Consider the following 24,573-nt stretch of genomic DNA (forward strand, 5'->3'; position numbering starts at 1 on the left):
ATTGTGAACAAAACACCTTTTAAGTGGCATGTAAATCCTCCTATATGGTAATGAGAACGATCTCTGTCTCTATCCAACCTGAACCCAGGCCCTGCACACAGAGCAATCTACTATAAAATGTAAAATATGTTTGCATTTACTCACTTGCTTTTTACCCAGTTTTAGTACCTTAGTACCTTTACACATACTATGATCCCCACACTCTCGTGTCCACTGCTGCTATGGCAAGCTACATCCTGATCAAGTCTTCCTACTTCTTTGTCTTATAAATGTCTGTTATTGTAATAATAGTTATAACATTGGTTAGAATTTAAAGTCTTGAATGACTCTAGTGCTTATTTCTCTAAGGTTAAATATATACTACAGAGGAAAATTAAAAGAATAATAGAAATATTGAATGCTAACAATAAAAATTTTAAACAACTTCCTTATTCTGTTTACCTTGCTAACAGTATATGTTACCAGAAGGTAGCATAAGGTACTCGACCTGGAGAGAAATGCTTCAAAAGTTATTTGTGTTTCAAAGGCCACATTGATGTCAGATACCTGCCAATTCACATATGAACACATTCAAGTAAGACTCATATTCAAGTAAGCATATTTCTGCATGGCTGTGAATCATTTTCAAGGTTCTTGGTATTTGGCTATTAAGTTTGCCCAGATGTGGTTGAGTGTTCCAGTCAAGGTGAGAGTCATGAGGCAATGCCAGATGAGAATCTTCATATGGCTTTTTCCTCCACAATCCTGAGATGAGCTATTGCTTGTGTGCGGTTTTGTCTCAGCTTTTGTGAGTTGGGCTCCTCATTTGAAGCAGGGCATGATCAGTCCAGCTCTCACATTCTCAAACAGGCCTTCTATAGTAATGCCTTTGTAGCTTCCCCAGGCTCTAACAATTCCAAAATCCCCAAGCACTTTGTAATCTCTTTGTCAGATACTGATCCAGTAAAGAGCACAGAGCCAAATGTGAGAGCCCTGCTTGGAGCAAACTCTGGTCAGGCATGCAAGTGGTTGGCACAGGGTTGTAACGAGAGGAAATTCAGATTGCACAGTCAGAGCAGTGGGGTTTTCATACCAACTCACGGAGCAGCTAAGGATGATATGGAAATCATGGCAGAGCTCTTAGGATTTTGCTGCCGTTGATATTCTGACGTGTTAATCTACATAACTGAGGGAGCGCGAAAGCAAGTGTAGAAGATTTGTCCAGGTTATTTGATCCTGCTCACTGTGGCAGTGCTCACTCCAAAAATATCTTTCAAGACATTTTCTCATAAACCTGAAGAACATGAAGAACTCTTTTAGGTCTCATACTATTTGTACACCTCATCTTTGAGCCTTTGACCAGTACACAATGTTGAATACTGATTGCCAAGATATCCAGATCTTTTCTGAAGTAAAGTGTATATAGAATCAGATGAAAAACAATCCTTTAACATATGTTGCACGTTCCAATATTCTAATGTTGTCTGTTGTTTGAAGGTAAGGTGGTAGTGCTTTATCTCCATGACTTTAAAATGAATATGCCCCTTTTTGGCGCCTAGATTTTTGTCCCTAATATTTCTATGGAGAAGCAACTCATTGTCACGAATTCCAACTCTGTAAATAGATAAAAAAGTATGCTTGAAGTAGTATTTCAGAAATTGTTGGGAATTCTGATGTGTGATTAGGGTGATTTAACAGCCTGAAATGGACAGGTAAGCTCACAAGGTGAGTATTAGTACTTGTTTCTGAGTAGCCTTCACAGTAAACAAGCAAGCAACGTTTTCATATTTAGACAAAATTATCTTGTGAACTAGTTTGAAGAACAAAGTTGGTTTCTTCTCAGTGATCTAGTTGTATGCTCTGAACCAAAGTTCATCTTGAGTTCAGAAATGCCCACACACAATGAATGTTGAGCTCTTGGATGATAACAGGCAAAAAGTCACTGCTGCAGTGAATTGAGATTAATGCTGAGCTCATTCTGGACAATTTTAACCTCAGTTTTCCACTTGCTGACAGATTTAGCAGATTCCAGAGGGAAACCCTAGGTCATAGCCAAATCGGCGATCGCCCAGGGCTCGAAAATCAGTTTTCAAACACTATGTGTGAATTGTTCAAAGATACAATCCTAGTGGTTCCCAAATCGATTGCAGAGTCCCAAAAACATCTGCCATGCTGAATATCTGGACTTACTGGCGAGTTCAAATCCTTTCGTGTGAAAAGTGTTGTGACCATGTTATGACTGGCAGTGCATGTGAAGCTACAACTAATGAGAATGCAATATACAGAATCAACTTGCATGGCTACAAGTTCATATGGTAACACCACCAGATTTGGGACAGGACCTAGGGAGGAGCCTCAGGCTACCTGCCTTCCGCACTAACAATGAGAGACAGAAACAAGAGAGTCACACCAGTTTGGACATTTGCCTGGTTCAACAAGGTCTGCACTACTGAAACAAAATACTGATAACCAACCAGCTGACATGTGCCACAGTATCAGGTCAGAGATGGGCACTCGAGGGAGCGACTAGGACACATTCAAAATAACTAAACCATAAGAGTGTCAGGAATGCCACCTGATCCTTCTTAATCAACCTCACCTGCCCCTCATTACCACGCCCCCTTCAGCCTTACTTAAGCACTTCACCAGCACATCTCAGTTGCGAAGTATTGCCGACTCATGCCGCGTACCAAGCCTTTCTATATCCTGTCTGCTCTCCTGTGTCCTGACCCTCGCTTACGTCCCCGACCTTGTCTCCTGCCTAATCCCTCTGTACCTCCTGACTTCTGCTCCCCTGGTATGACCCTGGACCGTCCTGACCACGCCAAGAAAACGCTGTTACTACTGATCCTAGTACTCGTGATTCACCTGCCTGTGTTTGTACCAGCGTCTCATTTCAATAAAAGCGGTGTTCTTCCGCATTTGGATCCCTCTCTGCCTGTTCAATACGTTACAAAGAGTCAGTCCATTATCCAGACGCTGTATACGAGCTATAGAAAAAATATTGTCTTTGTGTGTTTGCCATTATTCCGTACTTTAGTTTTGGTGATTGGGGACGTCCCGATTTTCTCATTTAGTTTAGATTTATTTTGTTTGTTAGACATTTAGTGATTACAATTAATATTTAAAACACACTGGATAGGTTTGTTCAGTTTACGTTAAAACGTGTAAATTAATGTCCAAGACTCATTTGACTTATCGAGAAAACTTTTATCCGTAATTATATTTTTATTTACTTTAACATTAGTATCTCTATAACAGATGTTCGTCCCCCAATATCTCCGAGATATTTTTTACACTGAGACAAATAACCATTGCGGAAGGAAAATGAATGATGAATTCTATACGATTTTGAGCATGTAAAATTGTACCGTTATTTGTGATATTTAAATCGTTTTCACTTGTGATTTTTGATAAAATAAAGCCTAAATCATTCTAAGGAGGGAGCTTTTTCAAAATTCTCAATGGTATTGGCAATAATTTGCAATACGTGGAAGTGGCCAATTGTGGGGAACTGCAAACAATAGGAGCTACAATATAAAATTGTTATTTTCTATCTCCTGTCCCCAAGCTTAACCTGGTATTGACTTGAGACGTGACTTGGACTCCAGCCTAAAGATTCAGGTCTTGAATTAAACTTGTATATTTGTGACTTTTGTACATCTCTCTATCAGGTAATAGTGAGGCTTGAAATAAAAAGTAACTGAAATTAAGGTGCAGAGCATTACTTTCTGTGGAGAATGAGGTTAGAGGTCAAGATTAAAGGTGACAGAGAGAGAAGTTAGCCAGCTGTCAGAACTGCACAAAGGTGTGATGAAGACGGTCAAGGAACAAAATGCCTTAGAGACTGCTGAACAAGGATTATCAGCTCTGGCAGCCTGCCTGAAGAGGTACACAAGAGTTAGAAGGCAAGAGAATAAACAGGATGTCTTCCAAAGTGTACTCTCAGTGGTGTGTTAACAGCACAAGAACAGGCCCACCAGAGCTGGGAACTGAACAATCCTGGAAAAGTATATGGAAGAATGAGGCATCGCACAACAATGCTCAGTGGTTATTGAACTTCAGAGCAGACCACAGTCATCTCCCTGAACAGGAATCAGTGACCATCACTAAGTGAATGGTTGGCAATGCAAACTAACCAACTGCTAATAGATGGAAGCCACCCTGAATGGTTGCAGTCATGGCCCGGTGGTAGGGAACTGGTCTTGTGACCGGAGGGTCGTGGGTTCGATTCCCAGACCTGAGGCCATGACTGAGGTGCCCTTGAGCAAGGCACCTAACCCCAACTGCTCCCCGGGCGCCGGGTTAGGGCTGCCCACCGCTCTGGGCACGTGTGATCCACAGCCCCCTAGTAATCACTAGTGTGTGTGTGTGTGTGTGTGTGTGTGTGTGTGTGTGTGTGTGTGTGTTCTAACTGCACAGATGGGTTAAAAGCGGAGGACAAATTTCGATTGCGGTGTAAAAATCACAATTGACTAAATATGGCACATTTACATGGTTAATGGAAGGCCACACAGTCCTGATCCTGAAGGAGTCCCAGAAAGGGGCAGTTCCATCCATCTTATAACCTGCTTCTGCACATCATGGAATGCCATGAATGGAATGCTTGAGACTCTATAACATAAATAGGACTCTGAGAGCATTCATCAATAGCACACTGAGGATGACCTAGAAGCCAACTTCAGACAAATTGCACAAGTCACCATCAAGTGCGACGTTTGCCAAGGAGATGTCTCCGCTGCTGTTCTACATAAGCTTGAATGCCCTCAGTGAAATAAGCACCCATCAGCCACCTCCTCTACATGGATGACATCCCTGACATTGCCAGATGTGAATGAGACACTAACTCATTAATCCACCTCACCAGGATATACAGCAAAGACATCAAAATGTCATTCAGACTATATAAGTATGGGCAGATGGTTACCAGGAGGGGTAATGTAGTTAGAGCTGAGGGGATCATACTACCAGAAAATAACTTAACAGATGTCTAGGACATCTTCAAATCCCCTAGAAACCCACAGGTGAATGGGAACTAAGAAAAAGCCACAAGGAAACAGCTACAGCCAAATACCTACAAAGAGGCAGGTCCTGAGCTGATAACAACTCTACCAGTCATCAGATATCCTGTTGGCATAATAAGCTGGAAGCCACTGATATCAAAACAAGGACACTCCTCACAATGCATGTAGGATTGCATCCCAAATCCAGCACACTGGGAATGTACAGTAAGCAGAAGGTGGGGGAAAGAGTGGAAGTGGCTGATATGGAGATGTTCTACCACTGGCTGGGATGGCTGTCCAGCCTTTAATGACTGAAAGACAGCACAGACTCAATAATCATGGCTGCACAGGAACAGGGTCTCAATACAAGATCAGTAGAGGCTGGAATCTACAATGCTAGGCAAGACCCTACATGCAGACTGTGCAGAGATGCCCCTGAGACAATCCAGCACATAACAGCAGGATGCAAGATGTGTGATCCCATCACAGATAAGTCATGTAGTGTGCAATTGTGCAAATCATAACATCTTCAAGATTCCAGATTCCAAGACAAGTTGTGCAGTTTGAGCATTGATCTAATGACTTTTAAAGTTGTGTTGTGTAACTGTAAACAGATTTTTAAAAATCATTGTCTTAATGCATTCTGACTATGTGAAGTTGCATATATTTTCACACAAGCTTTACCCAAATTTGGTTTCTTGTTTAAACCAAGTAGTGACAAAGGCTGTATTCAAAATAGCATAGTTCATACTGGATACTGCACTCTGCACTCAGTATATACTGTATACTGGTTCCTATAGAAAAGTAGTATAGCATCCAGTTTGCAACAAATGTAAACCATACAACAAGGTCACTTTAACGTATGAAGGTTCCAACATAATTGGTGATGTTGTTTCTAAAGTCTAACCAACTAATGACATTTTCCACAAGCAACCATAGCATTTTTAAATGTGAGCACAGGCTAGGGCTCATATAAGTGATTTATATGGCGATTATTCCTTTGTAAAAGGTTTTGTAGTGCGATGTATGCCAACGTTGATTGCAGTTCGTCATTGTCAGGCGAAGCCTTGTGAAGAGATTGTGCTGGTAAAACATCCGTATGAACTGAAGCACCGAAAGCCAGTGCCCAAACAGTGACACCTGGTGGTACTTACAAATTAAAGCAGCCAAAACCATACAACACTAGTTTTCATACTTCCAAAAATTCTGATAATGATAATTATTGATGTTAAGTGTTCAAAGTTCTGCAACAGTGTATTTAAACAGTGTATTTATATGAAAATAGAATACAATAAAATTTTGCAAATTATACAGAGAGGAGGGTTGACATTCTGAAACTGTCCCGCCCCATCCAGTGTTTCCGTGACGTAAATAGTAAATTTAATACAATTTTCAATCAAAGGTCCTACCACTAATTTCTGCTATTTAATTAGCATGGACTGGTGTTGTTTGAATACATATTAACTGGATAGCAATTATAGGCAAACTGTAATTTAAAAAAATGTTTTTGCTATAAAGTTTAAAGATACAAGGTAACTTGTATCAGAATGTTTCACACTCGTTTCATAGTATTAACTACGTCATGAGAATATTATGTAGCTACTACCATTACAAATTAAAAGCGGGTAGTTCATAGCACCCATCTCGGGCGACGCCTGTATCGTTTTGAAGTGTGAAGCTAAATATTATTGATAACAAAACGACTTTTATTTTGAAGAGAGTTCTTTATCGCTGCATTCGCGTAGGTGCTCTTGATGTTGTATTACATTAGCTACCTAGTATAAGTTTGCTAACTTATCTGCATTGCCCAAAAGAAAAAAATTGGGCAGCATTTTTAACATCCACTCTGTTGTGTCACAGTAATTTATCAGGCCACATTGAAAACAGCAGCTTCTCGACTTTACTTTACTGTTTAATGACAGAACGTTGAACATTTTGCACAAGCTAGCTAACTTAGTTGAGAATTGTTTGCATTCAACTTGGTGCTGTCATGCAGTGTTCAATAAAACAGATTGGATCGTCCACACACAAAGCTGCTGTTAAAGCTGCTTTCGCCACTTTAACAGTAATGGACACTGATATCACTAGGTCAGAGGATAAAGATTCTGCACCTGATAAAATCAAATAAATAGGACGATTATTTCACAACGAACTGTAAATGCCAATGGAGAAACTCAATGTAAGTTGGAGGTTGTGGAAAGACAGCTTTGTTTATCTTCACTGAACCACTTAGTTGAATGCATTGAAGATCCAGACCTACCTGGCATTAGTATAGTATTAGTGAGTTTGCATTGGTGAGTATAGTATTAGTGAGTTTTTTTTTCTCCCTCTCTCTCTATAAAACCTTGATCCTGTAAAACATATTACTGTTTCTGTTTGCTTTTTAAGTAGGAAGTTGTTAAATAGCATTAACCAAAGAAAATTAAAAGCTATTAAAACATTATTATGGAGTTACACAGAAGAAGCTAATTGTTACATATTGGACTACATTGAAAAATTGACATTCAAATCCATGTTTTGACAATGTGGCACAGCTCTGATTTTATTTTCCAGAGCTAAATGGACACAGAAATCCAAATTTGTAAAATCAGACACGAATCTCTTTTATATGTGGTCCTAGATTCGTAGCTGTGCGCTCATACGCATGCGCGTAACGTTAGCGCCGTCGGGCGATGTGTCTTCTCCCGTACCCACAACATCTGCAGCAGTGCTACCGTCAGCTGCGAAAAAAGCAAAACCCCTCCTCGTCGTCCTGATCACGTAAAGTCGACGAACTGTTTACCGTTCCCAATGGCAATGTACGATACATACACGAGCTACTAGCGAGTTCATTTTATGCCAGTTTTATAGACCGCTACATCCGAGCTTGTGAGATGCGTTTCTGCGACCGCCATCTTGCTCAGGGCTTCTGACTATGGGCGACACATTCCGGTAGAAAATGCCAGACTTTTGTGCTGCTTATGGATGTTCGAAAGAAAGAAATGCAAGAACTAAGCACCAGGGAATAACATTTCACAGGTGAGAAATAGTTTGATAATGTTACAAACGTATTGAGTTTCATATCACAATAAGTTATCTTTCTTTTAAGCTAGCTAACAAAGTGTCTGTGCTTATACTAAAGTAACATATTTCTAGCTTATGACAGGTAAGGGGGGAAAAGATTAGCTTTTTTTCTTAATTATATATATAAGATCCTTGAACTCGTATAACAGCATGTTGCAGTGTTAAGTAGTCCTATATTATGCAGCTACTTTAAAGTGTTATATCTGTTCAGTGGTACTCATATACAATAACATAACTTTTATGCCTGCAGCTGTCGGGATTACAGCAAAGCTTACAGCATTGCATTGTGTTGTTAACATGGGACTGTTTTATGTGCAGGTTTCCCAAAGATAAAGTTAAAAGACAGGCATGGACAGCAGCACTCAGGAGAAGAGACTTTGAGCCAAATGACTATTCAGTTGTCTGCAGCTGTCATTTCAGAGAAGAAGACTTTGACAGGACTGGACAGACGACTCGTTTAAAGGATGGGGTGATACCATCAGTTTTTACATTTCCAGATCATCTTTGCAAAGTTAGTGTAATTGAAAATTTTCTCAAACAATAATGACAATTTATCGTATGATCTTAATTGTTAGTATGCACGTAACACCCACTCGACAAAACAATAAAAAAAACACTGTTTGAAATTGTACACGTCCACTTAAAAAATGAACTTTATGTCCAGGTGTCCAGTACGTCCAGGTCACTCAGGACTCTACGTAAAGGAGCTGCAGAATGTGTGGATATTCACGATCAGATATCACAGGACCTTGAGGAGTCGACCTCAGTAAGTGAAACAGTTGTTGCTTTAAACACTTTAAACATGCTTTAAACATTTTGTTTTGTCTTATTTTACCTTGACATTTACAAAATGAAGAGAATAAATATAAATGATTATAAAATATAAAAGTTTATTTTTCAGGATCATCAGTATGCACTCGACCCAGTTAAAGTAAAAAAAAAGTTAACTGAGACTCGGGAGAAGGTGGTGGAATTGCAGCGGGACTTAAGAAATGCCAGGGATCGGGAAAGAAGGCATAAGAAGACAGTGAAGTCTCTGCTAGAGGATTTGAAAAACAAACGTGTGCTAACAGAGGAGCGGCATCAGAAGCTTGTCTCCTACTCTGGTGGGTGTCTTATCACATGCTGCTGTCTAACTACTGAAATGTTTAATGAAAAACATCATAACTTTTTTTTTTTTTTTTTTTTTTTTACAAACACTCGTAACGTGTTTAATCTTACAGCTTAAAAAAGTTGTTTCTGTAACGTTTCAAAATCTATATGTACACATGTATTTCAATGTGTATCTCAATTTCAGTGCATTGTGTTTTGTGCTGGTTTCATCCTTAATGTAGTTTTTGACAGTTGTTCAAAGGTGGGTAGTCATTTAAGTAATAGTGCAAACTAAATTATTACAAGAGAGGCACCTGTTGTAAAAACATTTTAAAGAGGAAATGGACAAGACTTGGTGGCATCTAACAGAGAGTTGACAGATTACAACCACCTAAATACCCCTGTACTGCCCCTCCTTTTCCAGTCATGTAGTACAACCTATGGTGGCTGTTAGGTGCCAAGCTACTTCCAAAATGATGTCATCTACAGCTGCAGCTGTGTAGCCGTTGTCGGGTCGATGTTTGGAAATAGCATTTTGTTCTTTAGTCAGTAAAACTATGTTAAAGCTTCCATGTAAGTGAATATTTTTACTCATTGCACTAACATTTTATTGCTAATGGCAACAAGCTGATCTTTATGCTAATACAGGGTAACTTTAGCGAAGAAATGGTAAATCTGTTTAATTTAGGCTAATTAATCTTATTGCAAGATAGCATTAGCAAGATATGTATTTTCTTGCTTTATTTCATTTTTGCTTAATCATGTTTTTGTTTCTTGGACACCAGGATTCAACCTCCCTTACTTTTTCTTAATAATGAGTACATTATTGCTACATAATGAGAACAATCCTTCATTTGTCAAAATTTGGGTTCTTAAGCATTTGGGTAGCAAAATCAGCAACCACTGATTAATCTTTTTTCCAAATTCATCTATTTTCTAGATGTTCCAACTGGCTCGCCTCCAAATTCAAGATACCACTTCAAAATAAGAATGCAGTAGGTGCCTGTAAAAGGGCTGTCTAGAGCCTGTGTTTAGTTTGTGCATTCTGGGCTACTGTTGAAACATGGTGGCCTCCCTATGTAAATATGAACAGCTCGTTCTAAGCTAATGAAAACGCAATAATTCATAGTTACACGTGATTACACACTAATAAAACATGGTTTGTGTACTACATGCTTCCCACTAAACTGTACACAAAGCATCTTTAATAATGTAAAGAGGCCTGGAAAATCAAAGCTTGATTTATGTAGAAACACCTAATTAAATATGTCCATTTCTCTTCAGATTAATTAAGGAAATAAACCGTTTTGTTATTGACACCTTCAAATTGTGTAGCATCTCTTTTTTTTAAGGAATCTTTTAATTAACTCCTATCCTCTCGTGGTGTTGCAGGGTTAATAGTCTCTGTCAGTGACTGTATCCTACACTGAATTTGAAGTGTTATAATGTTTCTGTGTCCAGGCTCCCATGAGCATGTGCAGTGTATGACAGGAGCCCACCAGTACACTGGCACATGCCTGATATTCTTTTAAGGGAAAACTATGTTTTCTCAACATTTATGATTGTCAGGGCGTGACCAGTGTTACATATTATACAGAGAGCTACAAAAGAGCTACCTATATGTTACAAGTGTATGGTTTCATTTCACTGGTGTCTATGTTGTGTCTTTATACCTATAAGCTCATTGAGCTACATTTAAACATTTAAAACCCCATAAACTCCCCAACACTACCAACCCACACACCCAACCCATATGCAGTTACACGTGTGAGCCTTAGTGGGCCATCACAATGATATTGCCTTAAATGTACAAAGCTAACATTTGTTTATTGGAATGTGTAACTGTTACATTGTAACTCTGCACAACCATGCTCATTATATGTACCGGTATATATTTTCTGTGCATAATATCTGACTTAAAATGCAAATGAGCACTTATTTCTAAAATTATAAGCAAAATGACATCAAGATACCGATTTGCCATGCAGTGAGGACAAGTGTATATTGAAACTAAATATATGTGTATGTTCATTTTAAATATTTTGGAATTATTACAGAGTATTATGGAAATTTAATGGAATTATCTAAATATGAAATGTAACCAAATATCCTATTTCATAAATATCTTTGCCATTTGGAACAAACCAAACCTCTTGAAAAATTAAGTTATGATTTTAATTGTGGCATCCTGCCTCAATAGGCACAGTCATTAGGGGACACTGCTCCCCACAACCTATTACAGCATGCATATATGGTTTTAATACCACGAGTCATCTCATAACTATGATTGTTATGATTTTGGTTTGGTGGTGATGCGGGTGACTCAAAAAGGTGTCAGTGTGTCATTTTAGAGGACAAACACAGGTCACTTGTGAACAGTAATGTGTACGTAGCCTGAGACAGTGAACCTTGTTTAAATATATGTGAACAGGTGCCTTTCTTGGCCCTCTCTTGCTGGATCTTAGTACATCCACAAGCATAACCAACCACTGCTATGAGTGTGTGTGCACGGGGCCACTTTCAAAAATCAGTAGTCATGTGCTTCATAATTTGCTGCATCAAACAAAGGTTAAGATGTTTATGATTATTTCTGTTAGTGATGTTGTTAACATAATCCTTTTTTCTCAACCCCCCCCCCCCCCCCCCACCACCACCACCACCAGAAAATGACCTTACTGAAAAGAAGTGCTTCACGTGCTCCTACTGTGGACGGACGTTTGCGCGGCGTCAGACACTGCAGCAGCACGAACGCATCCACACAGGAGAGAAGCCCTTCCGCTGCTCCGAGTGCAACAAATGTTTCAGACAGCGCTCCGCTCTGCGTGTGCACAGGAAAGGCCACACGGGGGACAAGGCTTTCGAATGCTTCGTGTGCTTCAAGAGGTTTTATAGATCAGGAGACCTCAAAGCACATTTGGGAATTCACACCGGCGTACGAGAACACAACTGTCCTGTATGCTCAAAAGGGTTTGGACGGCCCAGTGATCTGAGGAGACACATGCAGACCCACGAAGCCGACCCTGTGGTGGTCGATGTAGACAGGAGCCCGCACGAGTGCTGTCGGTGCGGCAAGAAGTTCACGCGGCGTGCGCAGGTTGAGATCCACCAGCGGGTGCACACCGGGGAGAAGCCGTACTGCTGTGCGCGGTGCGGGGAGAGCTTTCGCTGGAGGCAGAACTTCAGAGCTCATCAGCGGAATCACACGTGTGAGAAGCCCCATCACTGCTCAGACTGTGATAAACGCTTCACCTGCTTATCAGCCCTGGAAAAGCACCGATATTTGCTTCATTCAGGTAGATGTTTTATCTTCCAAAGTGAAGCTGATTTAGGCCTAAAGGTCAGCTCAGTTTTAGTGAAAGTAGGTGTGCGCATAGCATTTGGGTAGACAATGATTGGGGAAAAAAATCAATGAAAATAAATAGTAAGCTAATTCCTTTTAGCCGTTGTGCTTTCTTGAATAGATAAATAGAGAGTATTAACGATCTGTTTTCAAAGGGTGAGCTAACTGTCTGGTTTTTTTTTTAAGGAGTTCTTCTGCAGAACACTCAGTGTGACCAGGGTGCTTATAAAGAAGAAGGTCGACATCAGTGCTGTCAGTGTGAGAAGAGTTTCAGCCAAGCAAAGGATCTGGTGGTGCATCAGCGAGTTCACACTGGAGAGAAGCCGTATAAATGCTCTCAGTGTGAGAAGAGGTTTCGCCAGATTGGCCACCTCAACGAGCACCAGCGTGTTCACTCGGGGGAGAAGCCGTTCCAGTGCTCCTTCTGCTGCAAGCGCTTCCCTTATTCCCAGTCCATGAAGAAACACATGCGCGTGATTCACGGAGGTGAACTCAGTTATGCACCGTTCTGTAGGTCATGCATATGAAAGGTCAAAGCTCTATATTCTGGGCACCAAAATCTAGCTGGTTTTGTTCTGTTTCTGCAGCACCCCGTAACACAGAAGAACAAAGGTTCACTTTAATGGATGATGTGGAAGTAGTGAAAGTGGGTTCAGCCCCTACCAGCCCATCATCACCACACTCTGATGACCCAGCAGTAGCAGAGGAGCCTGGTCAGCATTGTTATCTCAGCAACACATTTTAAAAGTAGAAATTTGGACAAATTCGCATAGATTAGTCTCGTTATTTTATACTTATCAGATGCTTCATAGAAGGTAAGAACCACACTGAGTAATGAGCTGCAGATGAGTGCACAATTGCTTATAGTGCTTTTAAAGTAGCCTGTACTGACTTTGTGTTTTCTGATTTCAGCATTTCACATTAAAACAGCAGACTTGCCTTTAGCAGAAGATGAAGACATTGACCCACACAGCCCAGTTTCAGAAATGCTCGAAGATCATGAAGGTTTGCATTAATCTGATGAGGGTTTTATTTGCTCCCAAATGATAGAATGGTTACATAACCTTGACTGTAGCTACATGGTAATTTATGACTGCAGACCGTTTTTGTGCACTTGTGAATCCTCACAGCTGTTGTATGCTGTGGTTGAATTAAGTTTTAATTTTGCATATTTGTTTGTTTACAGCTCAACATATAAAAACCGAAGACGGCTGCATGCCATTAGTGGTGAAAGTAAAAGTTGGTTTGGCCTCGCTGTCTGAATATTCAGACGTTAATGATAAATGTTGTGAGTATGGGTAACGGTCCTAGCAAACCTCATCATCCCGTCTCCCCTCTGTCTTTATTTTTTTATTATTTCATATATGATGTCAGGTGTAAAACATCTGTAGTATTGTTGTATTTAAAATGAGAAGTCCAAAGCACTGCCAAACTATCATAATAAGAGCTCCAGAAAGGACTTTTATTGTTTAAGTGCCAGACATTGATGAACTCCAGTGGTTGGATGCGTGTTGATAAGGTCTCGTCCTTGTGTGCTGCTTTGTTTGAACTGGGGTCTGTATGACAAACGGTTCTTTCCTCTGCTTTCTGATGTAACAGCACAGCACATTAAATCTGAAGAGAACAGGTTGTTGGACGAAGCCGATGATGAACTTTGTGAGTAATGTTTTTGGTTTCTGTGGTGTTTTTTGTTTTTTTACTGCATTTGTCTTCTTCATACATTGACATAACAGAAGGATATAGTAAAAATGATTGATCTTCAGTGTAGATGAGAGATGTATTTGCAACAATTTATATTGCAACACTGCCTTTGATGTCAGATCTTTGGTTTGATGACAGAGAAGAGCAAAATGTCCAAATAGTAAGTAATTGCATTTAGCCTACTGTCATTGACGCTGTCCTCATTACAGATATATGTTTTAAAGTATTTCATGGAAAATATCAAATACTTTATTACCACTGAATCTAAAATAGTAGATACGATATTTTGAAGTAATGGTGCAGCAGTTTCATAGTTTAATGAGCTGTTGAGTTTAATTTTGACCTGAGCTGATTATGTCTACATGTAAGATACAGATTTAGTAGCCTGTCATTTTAACTATCTGGCACACTGCTGCAACTGTTTAATGGACCGGAAGATTTAATAAAGCTGTGGCAATCACTCCAAATGGGTGTTTCAGATGCATTTGAACCATTCCTCATAAAGAGTATACTTTATAATTACATATTTTATGCAAACATTTAATTTGTAATTCAGTCAGATGAAAGCTTCTTTCTGTGAGCCACTCTGTAAGCATACTGTGTGTACATGATGCAAGTCACCATTTGCTAAAGTAGCCTACAGATTCGAAGTGATGAGTTTTTGTTTCTGTTTCTAACTGTGTTGACTGTTTTTACAGGCACCAGGTTCAAATACATAATAGATTTTTTGTTATTTTTGCAGCATGGCACATTAAGACTGAAGAGAAGTACTTTCCTTTGGAGGAGAATGTGGAGAGGGGTGAAGTTTGTTCTGCTCTATGTAGTCCAGCACTTGAGCCCTCTAAGCACCCAGGAGTAATGGAAGATCGTGGTGAGTGGGGCTGATGTTTTACCCAGAATATGTCTAACAGAACCAGCCTCGGATGTCACCCGCTTTCTTTCATGCCTATAATTAGCACATGTTCTGTGCTTATTTACACGCTGTGTCATACGTTCAAACAGCAATATGTGGAGGTGTGGGCATGTCTGCACAAGCAGAACTCATTTAATGTATAGAGCACAAAGGTAATAATGCATTAGACCCTGTTGTGTTTAATATGCCACGAGTGCAGTGTGTAGTCAGGACAGCCAAGTAGTTCAGGAGGACCAGTAGGTTTTCAAACAAATTTTCTCGGGCACCTAATTCACATGTGCTGATGCCTTTGCTTAAATATTTAATGTTCTGCACATTTCAGTTTATTTGAATTAATTAGAAAATGAGATAAAATCAACAAATGCACCTTTTAAAGCATGTCAGATAATGCAAAATGTAACATGAATCTGAAGACAACCTCTGGCTTTCCTTGAGCCCTTTTAAAGGCCTCATAAAGATGCTGAACAACCTGATATTTTTTTAGTTCTGATTGCTATCAACTGCAATATTTATTCTATGAAACTTTTATAAAAAAAATAGCCAAGGAAGTATTCTCCGCAAGACCAACAGCAAAGTTCTCCAAACTTAAAGTTTCAGTACTGTGTGGGAATAGGATCTCTGTTATGGTCTGTGTTTGAACACGAGCGTATGCATGGTCAGGCGGGAGAGCTTTGGAAATGCCCTATGGTGAGAGAGCACCAAGGGACCCTCAGGCATCATGTACGTGTTGGTCATTTACGAGTTCATGTACACATTATTCATTTATGAATTGTGAAGAGAATCCACAGGAGTGCCCACACTGGAAAAAATTTAGTTGGCAGTCAGACTTCTGAAGTTTGCTTCCAATCAATTCTTCAGGAACCTGTCCACATTTTTGCTCTCTCTAGGCAATCTGATACTTTATTTGAATTATTTTCCTTCTCTCTCTCTCTCTCTCTCTCTCTCTCTCTCTCTCTCTCTCTCTCTCTCTTTGAATTGTTGTCACGGTGACCGGCGTTGGCCAGAGGAGGATGGGTTCCTCCCCCCTGAGTCTTGGTTCCTCTCAAGGTTTCTTCCTCATGCCCTTAGGGAGTTTTTCCTTGCCACTGTCACCCTTGGCTTGCTCACTGGGGGCTTGGACTCGGACACTTGTAAAGCTGCTTTGTGACAACAACTGTTGTAGAAAGCGCTATATAAATAAAATGTGATTTGATTTTATTTGATTCTTTGCACCCATAATTTTTTTTAATTGATCAACAGAGCAAGAGTGGTGTTGATCTGTTTTCAAAGGGAGAGCTAACTTTCTGTTTTTTTAAGGAGTTCTTCTGCAGAACACTCAGTGTGACCAGGGCGCTTATAAAGAAGAAGGTCGACATCAGTGCTGTCAGTGTGGGAAGAGTTTCAGCCAAGCAAAGGATCTGGTGGTGCATCAGCAAGTTCACACTGGAGAGAAGCCGTATAAATGCTCTCAGTGTGAGAAGAGGTTTCGCCAGATTGGCCACCTCAACGAGCACCAGCGTGTTCACTCGGGGGAGAAGCCGTTCCAGTGCTCCTTCTGCTGCAAGCGCTTCCCTTATTCCCAGTCCATGAAGAAACACATGCGCGTGATTCATGGAGGTGAACTCAGTGTGTTGTGTAACTACCCAGAAAAAGATTACAAAAGCTTTGTATTCTGGACACCAAGATGAGACACCAACAGATTATTTTCTGTTTCTGCAGCACCCCGTAACACAGAAGAACAAAGGTTCACTTTAATGGATGATGTGGAAGTAGTGAAAGTGGGTTCAGCCCCTACCAGCCCATCATCACCACACTCTGATGACCCAGCAGTAGCAGAGGAACTAAGTCAGTACGGATGGTTGTTGCCTTAATAAAATAGGGTTTCTTATCCAAACTAACACAGGCTTGTGGATATCAAATACCAGTACAAGCTCCCTATCCTTCAGAGATGAAAACAGATAGGTTGGTGTGTAAACAGTGCCAACAAACCAAATAAAATGAGTGCCCAGTTGTAGTCAGGGACTTCTGCCTGATCTGACCTAAGCTATTTTGGTTTGATTCTAACCAAATAACAACATGGATTCATTTGTTGTTAACTTGGACCTTCAAGATTCAAGTGCCCAAACACAAAAACTTAATAATTGAGTAATTAAGGGGCTCAGATGACTTTTATATTAACAGGACATCATGTTAATCCTGAGGAAATGTCTTTCAATGGTCCTGTTTTTTTCCAGCCCAGCATCTGTTGGCTCTAAATATGCTGAAGATTATGATGAACTTGCTGAGTATGCATGATCCATCAGTGGTTTTGTACAGAAATTACAAAACAATTGGGGCCTAATGGTGGTATAGTAACGCCATGCAGGATGTTTGCATCAGCAGCACTTTTATTTTCCCTCTACTGAATGGATCTCTGTTGGAGTCCTACAGGTTTTGCACATTTTATGTGAGGACACATAAAATTTTCTTGCACAGCATGGGAGAAAAGGCCCGTCCTATTGGCTAATAGGTTTCTCTACTGATTCATTAAGTTGTTCCACACTGAAGAAGGCACTGGTCTCCAGCTTGTGTAACGTGATGGAGACATTAGTTATTTGTTACGTTTGTGTAATGGTGACTTCGTTCTTTTCACATCCCATCAGGTTAAGAGTGAGAAGTGGTCAACAATAATGCATGATGTTTGGGCATGATGTGGTTAAGCCCCTGTGGGGTGGGGTGGGGGGGGGGGGGGGTTGTTTGAGAAGTTTGAGTGTCTTTATTAATTATTATTCTAGTCATTATTATTAGAATTAATTTGTCTTTCAAATTGCTACATTTAACAGTATAATATAGAAACCACAGACATATACTGTTTTTTAATAGTATGTTTGCCAGGACAAAGTAATCTTTCGGTCATTTGAAAACTGCACAGCACTCACTGACAAATACCATGTGGCTCTCTCTCCCTTTCCACACTGACTTGGGTTTGAGTTTTCTATTCTTTCAATGTCTGGTCACTTTGCATTAGTGTTCATGTAGTGTTCAGTTCTTAGACCAACATTACTTAGTGGGTTCTGTGGTCAGATATTGTGATATCCTCGTCATTGCACAGACATCACACCTCTATTTCATCTTTCCCCATCTTTCAGATCTTCCAATAAATGTCAGATTGCCTGAATAGAGGCAGACAACCCACATCTGATATAGATGTACATATGAAATACTCCCTAATGTGTCCTGTCTTTCACCCCCCCCCCCCCCACACACACACACACATAAACGATTCCCTTGATTATTGCAAGGCTGAATACTGCCTAACACTTGCCGATGCAACACTTCCTCCATACAGTTGCATCCTAGAATCCATAAATAATGCCATTACTCACCGGTTGCTATTACTCATGCATTGCGGTCCAGGCGCTACCTTTAAACTGTTGTTTGGAGAAAAATGAAGTCAGCTGAGCAACCTTTGTTCTTTGCTCGAAAAGTTTACACAAACACAGCCACACAAATTGCTCACAGTTCCTGCGACCAGTTATGAAAACTAGCCACTAGAAAACGACTTTCTTCACGCCACAGCAACATCTCATCTTGTAGGTGACCTTTAAGGAATAGTTCAACAAAAAATCTCATTTACAGAGTAGCTGAGCAAAAAAAATCGAATTTACACGATTTTCCACTTAATCCAAATATCCAGCCCAGACATGTTTGGTGTCTGACGTTTTCATTATTAGATCTGTGCTGTGACTACTAAGGGTAATGTAGATAGCAAGTACTGAAATTCTTTTTTCTTTTCTTTTTACCCATGTCCCAAATCTTCATTTTTAAGTCTCAAACAGCATTGTTAAGCCAGGTAATCACATTTTTAATTAAACTGTTTTGTAAAATGGATAGTTTGCGTACACATTAAACCTTATTATTGTGCATATAATTTCCCACATTATGATATAAGTTCGCCTTCAGAGGAACTTGGTCATTTTGGTTGTGCAGTTTGGCTGCTCTTTTGGGTAATTTAAGCAACAGATACCAAACATAGTGATTGGGCAAGTGAAAAATTGTGTTGGACTTTTTGACAAACCACACCTTTAGGACTATCATAATTAGATAACCAGCAGTTATTCAGACCACCTCTCTGGTGCTGTATCTGACAGACAAACATTCCATAACCACAGTGACATGTTTTGCACTACAGTGTTTGCCAAAGCCAAAGTCCAGCAATATATACAGAATACTGTTCTTGGCTGTTCATGACTCTTCAATTACAGAACAGTTATGATGTACTGCACATATTTCTATACGCAGAACCCCCCATAATTCATTTATACACTTGCTGCTACTAAAAATGGAAATTATTTTTTGCAGTACTGTAGTTCGTTCATGTTCTATGTATGCTGTCTTTGTAGTATTTTAATACGAATATGTGCATCATGGCAAATAAAGCTTATACTGATTCTGAAATTGAGTACAAACACAATGTTTTTATGTAATAACACAACATTTTGTCTTTACGTCTGGCATTGGCCTACTTGTCCAAGAGAAAGCTTGTTCTGCAATTGAAAATATGGATGCTGTGCAAAACCAGTTTGTGTGAAATCAAGATGAATTGAGAAGCGATACAGGGGTGTCACTAAATCACACGCATGTGTTTTGTTATGCTGGCCACATATTGCTGTGCTGATGTATGTGGTGCGGTTATGTGCTCTGTCCTATTTACAGACCTCCATCTGTTACTGCTGTAAAAACAGCAGCGTACGTTTGTTGACCAAGAACAAGTTCACATCTTTATTATCGTGTCTGGGCACATAGGAATATCACTTCATATGAACTATGATCATATTTTTATGTGAACAATAAAAAAGGATTTCCTTGTACTTTACGTGTTTTAACCAAATATATTTGAGTAATATACTGTGTGGTTATAATAGGGAGGAAAGTTAAAATCAGCATTTCTCATTAGTTTTCATATTGTTGATTGCCTTGGTAAATATCAAGATTACACATAAGATTTTTGCTTGAACCTGAGCAAAGCACTATTGGGTTTTTTTTTTTCTTCTTTTAATCGTGGTAACATCGGAATCTGTCTTAAGGACTGTGTGCCCCGTTCACTGTCTGTTTGGACAAGTAACCCGTATCGATTGATATTGATATATTGATAACTGAAATGTTTACAAATGATGCAGCCAAGGGCAGATGTTACAAATTGGGCTAATTATGCCAATGTCTTTTAGGTTATGCATCAGAATAAACTATACTTTTTGCTGTCTACAGGGTATTTGCTGATACGAAGTTACCTGAAGCAGGTTGTTTTGGACTTCTGTAGAGCCAAGAACAGCAGCACCACCTAAAGGTCATAATAGAAATACCAAGAGCCTAAAATGGGCTTCATTTTAGCAAGGACTCGTGTGCCTCGTTTAAATCAATGTAAACATTTTCCACAGAATTCTCCACAATGAAGACAATAAGTGTTATTTTGAGTAACCAGTTAGTCAAAAACGTGTACCATTTCCCCCTGTGCTGTTAAAGACGTTGAAAGGTGTGATGAAGGCAGAAGGGAGCCACCCCACCCAGGACTTGAATCCAGGCCCAAAGGCAGGTGAAGCGGGAGCCAGATTTCTGGCATAACAGCCAGAGCACCCATTTAACCATCCTAAGTGACGGTCTCCATCACATCCTCCCCTTTGGAGAGTCTCCATCGCACTGCCTTCACCTTCATTGAGCCCCTGATCAGGGTCCTCACACTGGGCTTCACATCCCCTCACAGCAGGGGTGAGGTCATAGGGCACACTCCAGATGACCTCGCCGGTGAACCCAGGTCTAAAAGGAGGTAAACAAGTTCTGACCACTGGGCCAGCTCCCCAAAATAGCAGCCAGATCACCCATTTAACCTAGTGACAGTCTCCATTACAAAACGGTGTAGTATGTCTTTAGATCCTTGTTAGATCCATGAGCAATGAGCTGATCAGTTATAAAGCAATAATTTGTTCGTTTTGCTAATTAAATACAATTTGGGAGTGGTCCTTATCTGCTAGCACAGAAATATGAGCATTTCATATTTTAATACAACTTTATTGCTTTAATAGATTTGATACAGAACAGCTTACATCTCTGATTCTGAAGCACTCAAAGAGCAGAAGTAGTGTGCCAAAATACTTTTTGATGATTCTGGTTCCATTCAAGTCCAGTAGAATTACTTTTTGTAGATGTGTAGCAGCAGCGCAAAGCTCCCTTTGATATTGGTTAGAACTTAAGACAGTGATAGGCCTGGTCTGGCATTCTGTATGTCTTTTATCTCAGGAGAAAGAGACAGAGAAGGAACCAGAAGGAGAAAAGACTGATGAAACATAACTTGGAAAGTAGCGTGAGACACCAGAGGAATGTGGGTTTGCATGGATTCAGTAACCCCCCCTCCCCACACACAAGCGTGCACACACACACACACACACACACACACACACACACACACACACACACACTTTAATTCACAGTCAAGTGCTAGAAGTAGTGATTGACAGTTCAACTTGTTCAATGAAATCAAAAATTGGAGAGAATTTTTTTGCAACTCAGGAAAAATTAAAAAATTTGAATAAGCGTCTTGTAAAAACCCTGAGAGCAAGATGGTGTGGGAGGGTGGGGAAACAGAAAAAAACCAAACACCCCTAACTGAACAACAAACACCCTTAACTGAACAACAAAGGTTAACATGCAAAACTAACCTAAAGATTCACCCAGAGCAGAATAAATTTCACAGTTTTATATGACTTGTATATCAAAGAAAACAGAAGACATCTCTCAGCCAAACTGATATAATAGTGATAATAATGATAGGGGGGGAAAAAAGACAAAAAAAATGGACCACACAGTCTATAACACATACAAAATGACTACATAAAGCTTTTGGATCAATAGTGATTATTGCTAGAAAAGACCCAGTTCAAAGTCTGGGACACTATGTATTGAATTTGAATCATTTAACTCTGCAGCATAATTGCATTAATACATGGCTTCTCCACATTTAACTTCTTTACCCTCACTGGGCTACAAATAAATACATTTAAAACAGTCTGTGTGCATTAACAGGAATCCCTACACAGATACATACACCCAAGCACATGTGGCCATACATACAAAACCAGTCACAACACCAACCCAGGAAAAGGCATTATAAGAAGCAGAGTCCCAGAATACATTATACAGATTGAGAAAGCGATTGCATTTTTAATTCAAGTTCATTCAATACTAGCCTTGTGCCTGAGAAGCAGAGTAACGGGGGGGAATACTAGTGTTTGCCCACTAGATGGCACAGTGCCCCCTGTGGTGAGGAAATGTGGAATCCAACAGAGGTTTCCTCCAATCAACCTAGCCCAAAACTCCTTGCGTGTTAATACTCTGTTTCATACTGCTCATGGCTCTTGCACCTGTGGTAAGTGGGAGTCATCCAGTCAGCTTATGACTGGTCCAGTAAAACAGATGTGTCCATCTTTATTCTACGAGTCCATTGCAACTTCTTCTACAGTCTCTGTGCCTTTTGAGGTTTGCTTTGAGTCTGAGGTTCACACAATTGACAGGGAAAAAAAATAAAGAATACCCACTACCATAAATGGTCATGTAATTGAGTTGAGATCTTGGTAGAAGAGGCGCACAGGATGACAAGGATGGACCTAAAACTGGTGCCATGTCCAGGTAGGAGGCAGCAGGGTGACAGTGTTCAAGTACATATAAATAAAGAAAATGCAGACTAGTGTTTACTAAAGAGGCAGAACACAGGAGGCCTGTCTAAAAACTCGAAAGCTTAAAGTAGAAGGGAAGACATTAAACCTCAAGACCTTTTTGGGTCAAAAGTCACATCTGTTCATGTATGCCTTTGTGTGTCATTGTTTGATAAGTGATACTGGTCTGAAGGGAAAGAAATTCCTAAGCCCCTTAGATTCAAAACACTGTAGTTCCCTCATCTCCTGTCCTTCGCTTTCTTCTGAAAAACTGAAGGTTAAAACAGGATGTCTGACATGGTCAGCATAGCTGGTAAATAAAGGATATTTTAGGCAAATATTGCCAATATGTTTCATGAAAGTGGAGTTGTGGCCGCTGTAAGGGCAGCCCAGTCTATCTGCAGCCTCACCCTCGTCTCTCAAGCCCCTGTAACTCCTTGTGCCCTCCATTACACAATAACAACAATCATAATTCAGTTTGTCAGATACACTGAAGGCCTTTCTATTACAGAAGAAAGCTGAAAACGAAGGGTGGGACTGCATCTGTGAATAGCCCTTTGAAGAACAGGCTGAGTTTGTTTAATGTATTCCAGTTATGCTCACATGCACAAGCCTTGACATAGTAGTCTCAGTAGCCATATGCCAGCTTGTTTATAGCCTCTGCTGGTTCACCATATAAACCTGGTTTTCACATGACCATTCTGTATTCAGTCACTTAATCATACAAATCATTATACTAAATTGTTTTATTGCTTAATGCACTTTCTCTGAATATCCCAAAAAAAAAAACAAACAAAAAAATATTTATAAAATACTCTAAAAATCAACTAGATCATCTGGTAGTAGATAAAGATATAGCAAAAAGTAGCAAGGCACTTGGAAACATGTTAATCTTTGTTTTTAAAATGTTCTGTATTACAAATATTTTCAATGTATGGCACTGCCTCTGGAGTGCACTACCAGAGGATAACTGGAGAAAAACAGGAGCTGGTCTTCACTCTACCCCCAGCAGGGGGCGCTCATTGGTGGGAAGGATGAGCTCAATATTGGGCTTTGCGTGTATCTCCAGTAGGCCTTGTAAGAATCCCTCTGGCTGCTCAACATCTGTCCCAGAGGTGGCAGGTGAATTTACAGCTTGCTCCTCTACCGGAGGATCTTTGGGCATCTTGGAAGCCAATTCGGTTTCTGCCTTTTCAGTCGTAGAGGATTCACCTTCAAGGCTCCTCTCCAACACTCCCGTCTCTGTAGATGTGGAGCCTACTGCAGACTCGCTTCCTTCCTCCTGTGATTTGGGGCCCTCCTTTGCTGTTTCCATGCCTCCTTCACTTTCATTTTCAGAAGGAGGGTTGGTGCTGGTGGGGGTGCACTCTTCCTCACTTGCGGAGCGCCCACTGAACCCTTCCTCATCCCCAGCTCTGCTTGTGACGCCACCCATGGGGACCTCTCCATCTGCTCCTCGCGGCTTCTGGTGGATGCGCTGGTGCCTGACCAAACTGTGCTTCAAGGTAAAGGTGCGTTCACAGGTCTGACACTTGTAGGGACGTTCACCTAGTTAAAACAGTTCATCGAAGCCATAAGACCATAGCCTGGCTGACCAAGCTACAAATAAAAGAATGCTATTGATTGAAGATCTACTGTTCTAGCCACAGATTAAGATTCTACATTTTATGAATGAATTTTTGAAATTTTTTTAGATGATTTTTTTCATCTAGAGCATTTCAGTCTAAAACTTCAAATGCATCATATACCTCTGCAAATATAGTGTATTTTGTCTATGTAAATTAAATGCTCCAGAAGAAAATTAAATTTTATCATTAT

At 40.1% G+C, this 24,573-nt stretch overlaps 2 protein-coding genes across 18 annotated transcripts in view; one reads left to right on the plus strand and one right to left on the minus strand.

The window, feature by feature from the left end:
• The first annotated feature begins 6,749 nt into the window (after nucleotides 1-6,749).
• On the plus strand, nucleotides 6,750-21,871 carry LOC143473926 (uncharacterized). 11 transcript variants are annotated; one of them, XM_076971134.1, is made up of 17 exons: nucleotides 6,750-7,276; nucleotides 7,603-8,000; nucleotides 8,364-8,556; nucleotides 8,710-8,811; nucleotides 8,935-9,151; nucleotides 11,801-12,430; nucleotides 12,664-12,963; nucleotides 13,065-13,190; nucleotides 13,390-13,482; nucleotides 13,664-13,765; nucleotides 14,077-14,133; nucleotides 14,921-15,049; nucleotides 16,388-16,687; nucleotides 16,790-16,915; nucleotides 20,318-20,396; nucleotides 20,573-20,873; nucleotides 21,344-21,871. In XM_076971134.1, the coding sequence occupies exons 2-15, from the start codon at nucleotides 7,921-7,923 to the stop codon at nucleotides 20,392-20,394; spliced, it is 2,532 nt and encodes an 843-aa protein (XP_076827249.1). In that variant the 5' UTR covers nucleotides 6,750-7,276; nucleotides 7,603-7,920; the 3' UTR covers nucleotides 20,395-20,396; nucleotides 20,573-20,873; nucleotides 21,344-21,871. The 11 variants fall into 11 exon arrangements, with proteins under 11 accessions (XP_076827249.1, XP_076827250.1, XP_076827251.1 ...); XM_076971135.1 differs by having other exon boundaries at nucleotides 6,750-8,000; nucleotides 16,391-16,687; XM_076971136.1 differs by having other exon boundaries at nucleotides 6,750-8,000; nucleotides 8,947-9,151.
• rreb1a (ras responsive element binding protein 1a) overlaps nucleotides 21,839-24,573 on the minus strand; it is a 46,710-nt gene continuing 43,975 nt past the window's right edge. For all 7 annotated transcript variants that reach the window (XM_076971127.1, XM_076971128.1, XM_076971129.1 and 4 more), the window contains one exon: nucleotides 21,839-24,303. In XM_076971127.1, the coding sequence (XP_076827242.1) occupies nucleotides 23,750-24,303 (554 nt within the window). In that variant the 3' untranslated portion in view covers nucleotides 21,839-23,749. The remainder of the gene's footprint in view (nucleotides 24,304-24,573) is intronic.

The sequence above is a fragment of the Brachyhypopomus gauderio genome, chromosome 13, assembly GCF_052324685.1.
Source record: "Brachyhypopomus gauderio isolate BG-103 chromosome 13, BGAUD_0.2, whole genome shotgun sequence".
Classification (NCBI taxonomy): domain Eukaryota; kingdom Metazoa; phylum Chordata; class Actinopteri; order Gymnotiformes; family Hypopomidae; genus Brachyhypopomus; species Brachyhypopomus gauderio.